This window comes from Protopterus annectens, chromosome 3.part1 (genome assembly GCF_019279795.1).
Source record: "Protopterus annectens isolate FY-2018-M chromosome 3.part1, PAN1.0, whole genome shotgun sequence".
Taxonomy (NCBI): domain Eukaryota; kingdom Metazoa; phylum Chordata; order Ceratodontiformes; family Protopteridae; genus Protopterus; species Protopterus annectens.
This window is the reverse complement of record NC_056732.1, coordinates 1,150,873,026-1,150,885,689: the sequence shown is the minus strand read 5'-3', so window position 1 is coordinate 1,150,885,689 and position 12,664 is coordinate 1,150,873,026. Positions and strand designations below refer to the sequence as shown.

At 36.7% G+C, this 12,664-nt stretch overlaps 1 protein-coding gene across 1 annotated transcript in view; it reads right to left on the bottom strand.

Moving 5' to 3' along the window:
* Positions 1-12,664, bottom strand: part of COL22A1 (collagen type XXII alpha 1 chain) — a 2,341,282-nt gene that overhangs the window by 230,056 nt on the left and 2,098,562 nt on the right. The window contains exon 55 of the mRNA XM_044067281.1: positions 9,923-9,976. Coding sequence (XP_043923216.1) covers positions 9,923-9,976 — 54 coding nt within the window. The remainder of the gene's footprint in view (positions 1-9,922; positions 9,977-12,664) is intronic.

Below are 12,664 nucleotides of genomic sequence, written 5' to 3'. Positions count from 1 at the left end.
GGACTGAAAACTTTTGGTGAGAAATAACTACAGTTACTGGGTTTGCTTTGTTTTGTACAGGAAACCAGGAGGCCAGTTATTTTACTTTATTAGACAATCTGGGTTACTGAGTAAAATAACATTGTATTTAAATGCTGTCTCTAGTAATTTATTGACTGCACATACCATATAAACTTACAGATTCATAGAATAGTATTAATCTAACTACCCTTGTGGGTTATTTTAAGCCTAGTCAATTACCCCATGTGAGAATCAAACTCTGCATGTTGTGCTTATAAGGCAAATGCCTTAACCATTATACTAACCTCCCAGCCAGCTGTACAAATGTCTTTTCTTATATGGCTGAATATAATACAGCTAATTATGATCATGTCTCCAGTGTGTTATTATGTGTTTGATATATGAATGCTAAGAAATTCACCTGGAGAGTTCAAGTGAGAGGTGAGTCTTGGGATCCATGTAAGGAACACATAAGGGTTATGATCGGAGATCCAATGATAATTCTTTGTTACATATGTAGCTTAACATGCCCCATATACTAACAGCTTTGAAAGCCAGTAAAGCCCATAGCGAGTACTGCAAAACACACCTATCAACTTTTTGTTGTGGGTGGGACAAAGGATCAAAACCCAGAGAAAGTTTTTAAATACTGCCTTATTATACTCAAATTGCTAACAAAAGGATAGTTTATATCAACATGCAATGTGAACAGTAAGAAATGTTAACATGTGATTCTGGCATTTTTGACTGACTATAATCCTCACTGATTCAGCAGAAAATTAGAGTTTACAAAGGGGAGGACTAAACTATGACCCAAACTCAAAGACAGTTGACAGGCATGCAGAGCAGGCAGAAACAAACTTCTGGTGCTGTCATTTGTTGTCTGGCAGTGTCACTACTGACTGCTGGAGTGTATTTATGGCTCTCTATGCTCTACAATTCAAATAGTACAAATTAAGCTGTTGCCAAGTACTCTGATGCTGAAATATGTAGCAATCTACTGTGGTAGCTCCTTTCACACTTTGTGAGATTATGTTTATGTTATGAGAAAGAAAGCAAAAAAAATGAACATAAACTACTGCTAATATTTAAATTTGCCCCTTTATATTCTGCATTTTTCCCTCATATTACAATAACCAGGTTTTAGTATAGACAGTAACAATAAAAACACAAACATTTATAGACCTCACCCAATCACAACTGATCTTATCAATGCAACTTCATTCATGCTGCATACTTTTACATCCTGCATGTTGCCTTAATACAACTTTGGTTTATGAAACATATCTGAATCTGGAAAGCTGTGAGGTGTGTATTGCTGGTAATCAGGTAGCTCAACCATACATGTGCAATTATTTTCTTGTGAGTCTGAATATAATTAATGCAATATTGCAATTAATTTTATTTCAAACATTCTAAAGGTAGCATATAGCAAACTAATGTTCTATATAATAAACCTAACAACCACAGCACATACAAGCACTGCATGCAGATTAATATCCTGTATTTGTACTGGTGTCATTTCACAATGATTTTTTTTACAGATGAATTGTTTAATACACATATATAACAAGAACAAAACAGAAATAAGGAAAGTATAACTGCATACAGTATCCTGGAAGGCAAATACTTCCTGTTCCCTGCATATTGAACATAACTGCTGCCATAGTTTAGCTTGTGGTCCACACTTCCATAAACTTGTGTGTGTGTGTGTGTGTGTGTGTGTGTGTGTGTGTGTGTGTGTGTGTGTGTGTGTGTGTGTGTGTGTGTGTGTGTGTGTGTGTGTGTGTGTGTCTGTAATGCTCTTGCTTGTTCTAATCTGTGAAACACTGATGATGTTCTTCCAGCTGCTGATTGTTTGTGATAAGCTCCATGGTTTCAAAATATATATATTTTTTTTAGTAATTCATTCTAAAAATGTGAAACATAACCCATTTTTTTCCAGTTCTTGCATGGTTTAATAAAGAAAGGTTTAGGGAATTATAGTTCCCTTTCTTCTTGTCCTGGGAGTAAAGGGGACTTGAATAATTTCCTTGTCCGTCATGCTATGTGTACAAGGTTAACTTGTAAAAGTCAGCCCTCTATCATTTACCAAAAACCTGCATGACTAATTGATTTGAGCCTGATATAATTAAACGATTTAACTCAATACACATAGATCCACAACTCCACTGATAAGTCTGTGAGTAGGACTGCTCACATATTAGGTAAAGACACACAGTCAATACAAATGGCCTGAAGAGACTGAAGGGATAAAACTAAATAGAATCTGATGCTAATCATTCTTAGATGACATTGGGTGAGGGTGGGAGGCAGGAATGCTATCCTCCACAGCAGACCTTCTCATCTGCCCTCTACTGTCAGTTATGAATGCTGTTGGCATTCAATATTTGCATTATAAGAGAGTCAAGGATGAGATAAAACAACACAGAAAGAAGCAGTTGTAACATCAAGGCTAATCTGTAGTCCACAGCTTGGCATCTATAAATAAAAGCCTGGTATGATTACATTTATTGTTATTAAAAGTAATATCTGCTCCTAGCCTTAGACGTGTTTGTCAGTATGAATAGCGTTCTATATGTTCAGCTGCTGTAATTCTGTTAACACTCACTACTTTTAAAACAAGCCTCTAGATGGTATGTATTTGTAGTTAATATCTATCTATCTATCTATCTATCTATCTATCTATCTATCTATCTATCTATCTATCTATTTATTATGCATTTTTAAAACTAGGTTGGTCTCAGTCAACTACAGCTTATTTTCATGATAGGCCCAGGAAGAAAAGTTGCAAAAATGCAGTTTGCAACATAAAGTAATACATAAGTATGGAAGACATCAGACTACAAGTTTAATCATATAAAGTGCAAACAAAAAATATACATATTTGAAAGTACAAAGCACAAATACAGTAGACCTATAACAACATCTATTTTGTTAGGTCTCTATGATGTCATCAAAGTGCACTTTTGTTGACTGCATGCTATTTGAATCAAAGTGATTAAAACAGCATATACATCAATGTAACAGTGCATTAGCAGACTGCTGACAGAGGCGAGATTACAGAATACAGGGGTAAGGTAGTTTCACTTTTCCCCAGTATAGTGCTATTGCAGAGTTAGCATATGTCGCTTGTCTTGTCTCGATATAATAGACGAGTCTCCATGGGTTCTGTTCAAGCAGCTTTATTATGTACAAACACGTGTATAGCTATTAACTTCAACTTAGGTAACTTATATACAGACTAACAACATTCATTCTCACATGCTTACTCTCTGGCTGCATTTTCAAAATGGCACTACACGAGCCCGCTATTTATACATGCACGTTCATCACTTGCCATGCTTCTGAAAGACACGCACACACACACACACACACACACACACACACACACACACACACACACACACACACACACACACACACACACACACACTGTGCTTTACATCCCCCTCTTTTTATAAAATGTGATACAGAGGATATCAATTAACATGCATGTGGTACAAATAGCTTTTTTGTCATGCATTATACAAAACTATGTACATATATACAGTTATGTCCAAGTCGCTGCGTATCTCACACCCGGTCTGGAAGTGTGATCAAATCGTGTGATGTAAAACTGGGAATCAGGCTTAGCAACTGGACTCATTTCTTTACAGTGTTCGACCTGCAGAGTGACAGGAACATTCTTATGACTGGAATCAGATGGTACAACATGTTCTGGAACAGGAACAATGTCTGAATGACTCTAAGACTTAGTCTATATGCTGCGATAACAATTCTGGTACAGGAAGGAGATGCCTGCAATTCCTTCTGTGCTCCACACCATCGGATTCTATAAAGTAGGATCTCAGCTCAGTACATACACCTGTTACCTGACCAATCCAGTCGAAACCTTTCCGCATTTGTATCCTCACTGTCTCTCCTTTCAATGGATGAAGAAATCTGCTCAGTTTGTCATAACTGGACTTCTGGATAGAACACTTCTTGAACAATTGGGCTCTGATGGCTTTGTTGTTTTTAGCTTTAGGCCTCAATAAACTGGAGCTAATAGACAATTTTGTTCTGGTTTGCCATGATAGAAGTCTCTGAGCAGGCGAGCCAAGTATATCGGCACATGGTATGTTTCTGAGATTAAGTAGATTCAAAAAGACATTGATATTGTCATGTTTTGACCTTTCACGTTATTGCTTTGCACTCTGCACTGCACGTTTAGCTATCCATTTGATTGTGAATGTTCCAGACTACTAGTAACATGCACAAAGTCCCATTTCCTTGCAAATGTCTGAAATAACTGACTAGTAAATTGAGTACCATTGTCAGAAATAGCTTTATGTGGACTACCATGGACTGAGAAATGACGTTTCAACTTGGTAATAACAGTAGTGGATGTTAGATTAGGTAGTAAGTCGATCTCAAACCAGTTCGACTATCAGTCTACAAATGCTAAATAATGCTGATTTTCCACTCAAATATGTCAGTGGCAACTTTTGACAAAGGTAGTTCAGGAACTTCAGTTTGCTGAAGTGGTTCTCTTTGCAAATGTGGTTTCATACTATTGCATACTGAACAAGAAGAAAGTACTTTATCAATGTCTTTCACTAGTAAAGGCCAAAATACTAGTTCTCTTACCCTTCTTTTGGTAGAGTCAGAGCCTAGGTGACCACAATGCAAACTATGGATATATTCATGCTATAAGGAAGCAGGAACAACAATTTTAGGACCTTTGAAAATAATGCCATCTTCCATCAACATCTCATCTGTGTAAGAAAAATAAGTTTATACTTCAAGTGGTACTCTAGATTGTTTGATGGCCATCCAACATTAATGTAGTGGTTAAGCTTTTGCAAAATTGGATCAGTCTTTGTATGATCTGTCAGCTCATAAAGTCTTGTGGAAGAAAAATTATGCACTGCCATTATGTCAAAATCAAAATTTTCTGTGCCAAGCTGTTCCATTGTATTTCTGGGCAATCTGGATAAGGTAACAGCCAGATAAAGAAGTTTCCCTTTTGTATAGATCATTTTGAAGTTGTGCTTTTGCAATTTGAGCATCATTCTTTGTAATCTCACTGAAACGGAATGCATAGTCTTCTTTAAAATAGTAACTAGAGGTTGGTGATAAGTTTCAGTCTGAATAGCTCGACCATAGATATAATCATGAAACTTTGAACATGCAAATACTATTGCCACACTTTCTTTCTCAGTTTGAGCATACTGCATCTCAGTTTGGGTATGTCTTCTAGATGCATAGGCTACTGGTCTGCCTCCTTGAATAATAACTGCGCCAAGACATATTTTGAAGCATCACAGGAAAGACTGACTGGTTTATTGTCATCATAGTATCTTAATGTAGGTGGGGTGGCAATTTTCTTCTTAAGGTCTTCAAATGCTTTCTGGTGCTGTTCCAACCAAGACCATGTAATATTTTAGCATGTTAGCTCTCTTAAAGGTGCTGTCAACTCACGGAGGTCTGGTATAAACTTGTCTAGATAGTTGTCCATGCCAAGAAAATGTTGTAGAGCTTGAATATTATGTGGTGCTGACATCTCAAGAATAGCTGCTTGCTTAGACAGGTCTGGTCTTAAGCCAGTGCTGGTAAATAAATGACCTACATACATAAGTTCTGGTAGTCTGAATTTGCACTTTAGAGGATTGAGCTTTAAGTTCACTTCATATGCTCAGTCTAGAACTCTTTTAAGGTTTCTGTCATGCTGTGCTTCACCATTGCCTCCAGCTAATAAATCATCTACTGTTATGGCACAAGGATAACCTGAAAAAATTTGCTCCACTGCACGCTGGAAGACTTCACTTGTAAAATTTAATCCAAATGGCATCCACAGGAATCTATATCTGCCAAACGGGGTTAATACCACACACAAACCTGTCCTTTATCAAATCATCTTTTAAGTCACCAAACTGACACATTTTAGGTTTGTTTCTCAAGTCAGTAATATAAGCTGCAAAAGTTTCTCCTGGTTTCTGATTTCTTGTGTAAAACAAATGCCTCTTTAATGCAATATTTGTCTGAGGGTTGCACATTTCCCTGAATTTGCTCTTCAAACACTTGGCATCTTCCCTTGATTCAGCCTGTACAATAATATGATGATTTTCACCGTCTCCCTCATATACTGCTGGTGTAGACACAAATGAATTGGCTAAGACCCAGCTACGTTTAGGAAAATTAATGCATTGGTGCATTCATCTTTGTCAGAATAAGCTTCTTGTATAAAATATCATATTCTTGCTCAGATATTCTCCAATTCTCTGCAATATTCTGATCAAATACAAGTGGTCAGGGCTTTTGAAATCCATCTGCCATATTAACACATAAAAGTGAAGGGTTTTGCAAATATGTACGAATACACACACATACACATATGCCATAAATTTATGCCAGTATTTGTAACTTTGCCCAATGGCACAACAATCCTCTGAATGACTGAATTTTGTGAAATAAGTTTCTCTGGCACTTTAACACTCTCAAAATTGTCATACGGCAAAAGTCATATATCATCATTTTAAGAAACATCTGAAATAACTGAACTGTGCTAATGAACTGGGCAGAAGAAGTCCAGAGTTAGAAGCATTTTGAAGTAACTGCACTTTGCGAATATACAGTACACGGCAAACTGAAACTTTCCCCAAAATACCTGTACTTTGCTAGATAATTCTTTACAGTGCAGGAAACACTCTGTAATGGTGGCACTTTGTGAATAGACACACCCAGCAAAAGAAACTTCTCAAAATGGCTGTACTTTGACTGTACTTTAAGAAATAGTTGCACTTTGCACGCAGATCAAGTCTTCAGAATACATGCACAGCAATAAGCAAACACTGTAAGCACTTTTACACACTTTGAGATACTCTGAATAACTCTAGTTATGCCCTTGATACAATACTAAGTCATAGTTATGCCAAAACACAGCACTTTACTAAAAAACATGCAGTCACCTTGCTTTATTTAAGCTTAATGTGCCCTTTTTGCCCTTATCATATTTGTTTTGCTTGTTGAATCTCTCCGTGCCCACTGTGCATTTCTTGTGCTCGTTTTACTCTAAACATGCCCGTTTTGCTTTTAACACATTCGTTTTGCTTTACACATACTCATTTTTTTAAATGTATGCATTTTGCTTTAAACATACTCGTTTTGTCTAATATCTTAATTTTAAACATTTCACTTAATTTATAAATCTTTTGTGCCTCTCACTTGTTTAATAATGCGGTCTGTGTCCTTCTAATGCTCCATTTTATCTTTGTTTCATAAAGTAAACTGTTTGTGCAAGTTTTCATTACCTTTGGCTCTTTTCTGGCTCTTTTTCATGCTTGTTTCTCTTAGTTTACCTTCACTGTTATCTCTGCAACTCGTGGCTCCAAATATCAGTCTCTGGAATAACGGTTCTGACACCATGTCACTCATCTTGTCTCAATATAATAGACAAGTCTTCATGGGTTTTGTTTAAGCAGCTTTATTATGTACAAACACATTATGGTTATAGCTATTAACTTTAACTCAGGTAACTTATATAAAGACTAACTACACTCATTCTCACATGCTTACTCTGGCTGCACTTTCAAAATGGCACTGGGTACAACACCTGCCCGCTATTTATACATGAATGTTCATCACTTGCTATGCTTCTTAAAGACACATACACACTGTGGGTGTGGTGGTACATGGTGTCTTGCCCTTTAAAAAAACACTCAAACTGAGTGCACTTTTTCCAGTAATTCTGTCTTTCAACATATTTTTATTTCAAAAAATGGAGTTTGAAGAAAGTGATTTTCAGTGGTATACTATACTCATCTACTCATACACCAGGTTCCCCTAAGTCATTCCAGCTTCCACCAGGAAACAGGGCAGAATTGGCAAAGTGCCACCAGATACAGCAACAACCTTGCATCTCCATGAATCTTGTTGCAAACTGGATAGGAAGTAATGATGTGTGCAGTTAGCTATAGGTGGAATGCCATAAAGTCACTGGAACCTGAATAAGAATCAGAGTACATTTTAAAACAAAGTGCCTTATCATCTTTGGGCATATTAGACTTTAAGAAACAGCACTGACAGTTAAAGTAATTAAAAATGAAGAGACACAGATAGAAATGCAGTAGTGTTTTCATGTCTAGGCAGCAGTCACCATTAATCCACTGTTACACATACAGCACAAATTGATGTTTTTTCATGTCTTTGTTGTCCAGCCTCACTAGGCTCAAATACCAGTTGTCATGGCTAACGTAGGAGCTCTGGTAAGTGTCAGTGACATTTATAGATCTACAATGTATGGTAGCAGAAGGTGAGATAATCAAACACAGGACTAAAGGATGACACTCTTTGATTGTTCATATCCTCAACCCTTTTTGTCTTACTGACAGTGTGCCACTCATAGGCAGTTATATCCCATTGGGAGTGTAGAAAAGTCTCTTTCATTATTGTTTCCAGTATCTGAAATGAACTGTTTCAGTAATGGCCACCTGCAATAACAAAACTACACAGATGGCAAAGAAAAGGAATACCTGTTGTATTATATCTATCATCTCCACCCAGAGTTCTAATAGTATAATTAAAAAAAAATCATAGAATAAATTCACAGAATATGTCAGAAGTCCCATTACTTATGGACAAATAAAATCACTATTTTGAAAAGCGCTCCATTTACTCTTCAAGACAATGTCAGTCTCAATGAAAAAGCAGGGTGTATGGTATGCCAATGGCATTTTCCAGTCTTACTGGTACTCTCCCACTATTCATCCAGCTAAGATCTGTGATTAATAGCACAGCAGTAATGAAAGGAGAGCAAAATAAAAAAAAAAGTCATCACTTTTCAGTACTTTGTCAGCACTGATGGCCAAGAGCCAGGTGGTAGAATTCTTTTATCCAGACTTCAGACGGTATTTTAACCCCATGCCTTCAGCAGTTTTAGGGAAGGATTGTTGGCAGAGGGAACAATGCAATATAATGGACAGAGACATGATCAGAATGAAGATCTCAGTAGCAGTGCTGAATTAAAAAATGATGTCCATGAATTTAGGGGTGAATTGACCCACCATGCATTTATTGAAAGTATGTGCACCTTCACCTTAACATGTCAGGTGTGGAGAGAAGGTGGCATGAACAAGAAGAAGTCATTATTACACAGGAACAGCTTTTCACCTTTGCATGCCTCCTCGAGTTCTATACTTTGTGAGATTGCATTCTTTCCATTATAAGTACTCATCAGCAGGCTATGGGGAAAGATAAGGATTGGTACACCTAGCAATAAAATATTAACACATAAAAATCTATGCTGCAAGTGCACGGAAGTTCTGTATCCAGTGCATATGATGCTACACACCCACTCTTTTTGCCGTTACTTTTCCTCTATCTGGCATCTGCACTATTAAACGTCTGTCATCATCTCCATTATTTGTACTTAGTCCATGACCATAATGTCCTCTTTCTGAAACATAGCTCATTCTGAGGCTTTTGCTACACTCACTTAGTTAATGTTAAAAAAAAAAAAAAATATATATATATATATATATATATATATATATATATATATATATATATATATTTTAAAATCTACAGTGTGACATGCCACTACTGTTCCATATCCTTCCTTATATATGTTGCACTGTGCTGAATTAGGCCATATACACTAATTATACTATGTGTGTGTTTAATTGTATGTTCAGTGCATGATTCAGTCTGAAGCCCACATAAACAACAATTTGATCTGCCTGTGTGTGTGTGTGTGTGTGTGTGTGTGTGTGTGTGTGTGTGTGTGTGTGTGTGTGTGTGTGTGCCGCGCATTTGTGCTTGTGTATGTATGTATGTATGTATGGATGTACGTGGGGTACAAAATTACTTGGATAAAGTACAAGAACTGAGATGTGTATTGGAGACTGTTGTCGATGCAAACCTTAAGTGTTTTACTTACAGGATTTCCAGGCAGACCTGTTTTCCCTGGAGGTCCAGGCTGTCCAACTTTCCCCTGTAAAATTATAAAACAGAAATTAGCTGAATACTGTTCCCTGGCATAAACAACAGACTTATTTTCAAAGTAGTGAGAGCCCTGTGTTGCCACATAAACATTTATGCTACTTTTTCAAATTGCAAGACATATTTTACTCCATTCCCTACTAACTGCAGACATAATCAACTCAGCCTAAAGCCTGACAGTAAGCACTACCACCAATGTTAAACCAGTGAAATATCATTATATATAAAGTCTTGTTATTGTATCACAACTCTGTAATATGCAGCATCTTCCCTTTAGACCACACACAACATGAAAGTAGGAACCACAGAAACAGTACTGACCCTTTGTATTCCCACGATTAAAGAGTGCTTCTCCATTCCTAGTACCTGATAAAATAGCAATAACCCCATTTTCATCTGGTATTTTGTCACAAAAATCATTGTTGACGATAAAAATTCTATTGTACTCTTATTAGTTATATCACATGATTTATTAGTTATGCCCTATTAAATTGTGTATGAGTTTTAAATCAGAAAAATTCATATTTGCTACACTGTTCCCTTAAGGCCATTCTATTAGGTTCATAGGTAGGTACTAGGCTATCGGCCCAAGGGCCTACGCAGGCCTAGCCAACAAGGTTCCCTGGCTTATGCCACCCAAGAAAGTTATTTTCCTGTGCCACTGTCGAGCAGAGACACAGAAGTGATCCCCAGGGTGTATTTCCTATTTCCCATCCACTCATCAAGATTTTTCTTGAAGAGTGCTAATGAAGAACTTTGCTTGACATAGATGGGTAGCTTGTTCCAGAGTATGGGAAGTCCCTGGGATAGGAATCTATCCCTCCAGCATTACATTGGTTTAGTTTAACACAAGAAAGGCAAAATGTTAAAACACTATTTCTGCCATTTGTGAAGAAAATATAAAAAAGTACAATAACTGCAGCTATAAATATATGCCACTTTACAATTTGTTTTAAATTATGCTGATATCCTATGAATATGGCCAAACGTTAGAAACAGTTCATCAAAACAAACAATTTTTACTTGCATATTTTGTGCTTGCGTCCACCTTAAAAAATCTTACTATAGCCTAATAGCTTTCAGTTTTTATAGTTGCATATTTTGCTCTGACAGTGTCAGACTTAAAAAAAATTATTTTCTTATATTCTGTTCATTAACTTCACCTATCAAAGATAAACACAGAGTTGAGGAAAAATGATGAGAATAGACCTGATTATTGATAGTTTTGGTGGACACACACTAAACCTGGCCTGAGCATAATTGGTGTACTGTTTGTCTAAGGGAGTTCAGCAACATTAAATTTCTTACTCTTACACACAATAAAGAACCAGATCCCTACAAAATGTGTAGCATTATATTAGTTTGGTTGCTGTCTAGTTTAATAGTCACCAACATCAGCTGAAAGAGGCTGGATACTGCCCCCTGTCTGTTTGGTCTGTAACGAGCTTCTGCATCAATATGAGCATACCAGTTAAATAGTGAGCAATAATACTACAGTATCAGCAGTTCCATCTGTTACTCAGTGTCATCACCATCATCATCATCATCATTTTCCAAATAGCGTTATGATCTTCCTTAACATCAATCAATATGAAATACACTGATGAAGCTTCAATTAAAATGAACTCAGGGACAAAGGCTATTTAAGCTCATCATGTTATTTTTTTATTTATTTAATCAACCACAGGCACATTTGATATGCTCAGTAATCAAGTGTGTTTACCCATACTGTTGTCAAAACAGTATTGTTGTCAGCAGATAGCAAATAAGAATTGCTCCCAATGGGCTTATGCATTATGCACTTGGCAGACACAAGCAACTCAGGAATAGCTAAACAGTTCTAAGTCAAGCTGCATAAATTAATTTACTTTCTGAAATCATTCATAACAGTATCTGTTCAAATCAAATGAGGTGCAGAGATCCATTAATAAAATATACATGTGAAATATTATGAGGCGCCATGAAGGAACCATGGAATAAACATTTAAATGCATACTTACATTAAACATTGCCTTCTAAATGTACCCATAGCAGTCCCAAGATTTAATAAATGTACAACTGTATGAAGGGGTGATGTTTTATAGTTAACTATATATGTGTGTTCTTGTGCAATATACGTACATATAAATACACACACACACACACACACACACACACACACACACACACACACACACACACACACACACACACACACACACAGTTATATACACATATAGGCATGTAAATACATGTGTGTGTGTGTGTGTGTGTGTGTGTGTGTGTGTGTGTGTGTGTGTGTGTGTGTGTGTCTGTGTGTGTGTGTGCACGCACATGCATGCATGTGTGAAGGAGATGCATCTATAAGTATAAAAATCTGTTTCACATACACATAATCCATGGAATGCAGCTGCGGTTAGAATATTGATGTAGCTTCCATGTCAGTGAGATTGCTTCTTACATGTGTTGGTAATATGTTTTTATAGTCTATACAGTATGCCAATATATGAAATAGAAAATATATAAGAAATAGAAATATATGAAATGCATATATGAAATAGTCCTAGAAGTAAACACATGCACATTCTCAAACACACATTGTACACACACACTGTTCAGACATTTACACACTGCAGACCTGTACACCGTTAAAAAAAAATCTAAAGGTAGACAGGCAGAATTGCAAGTCATGATACTCTAC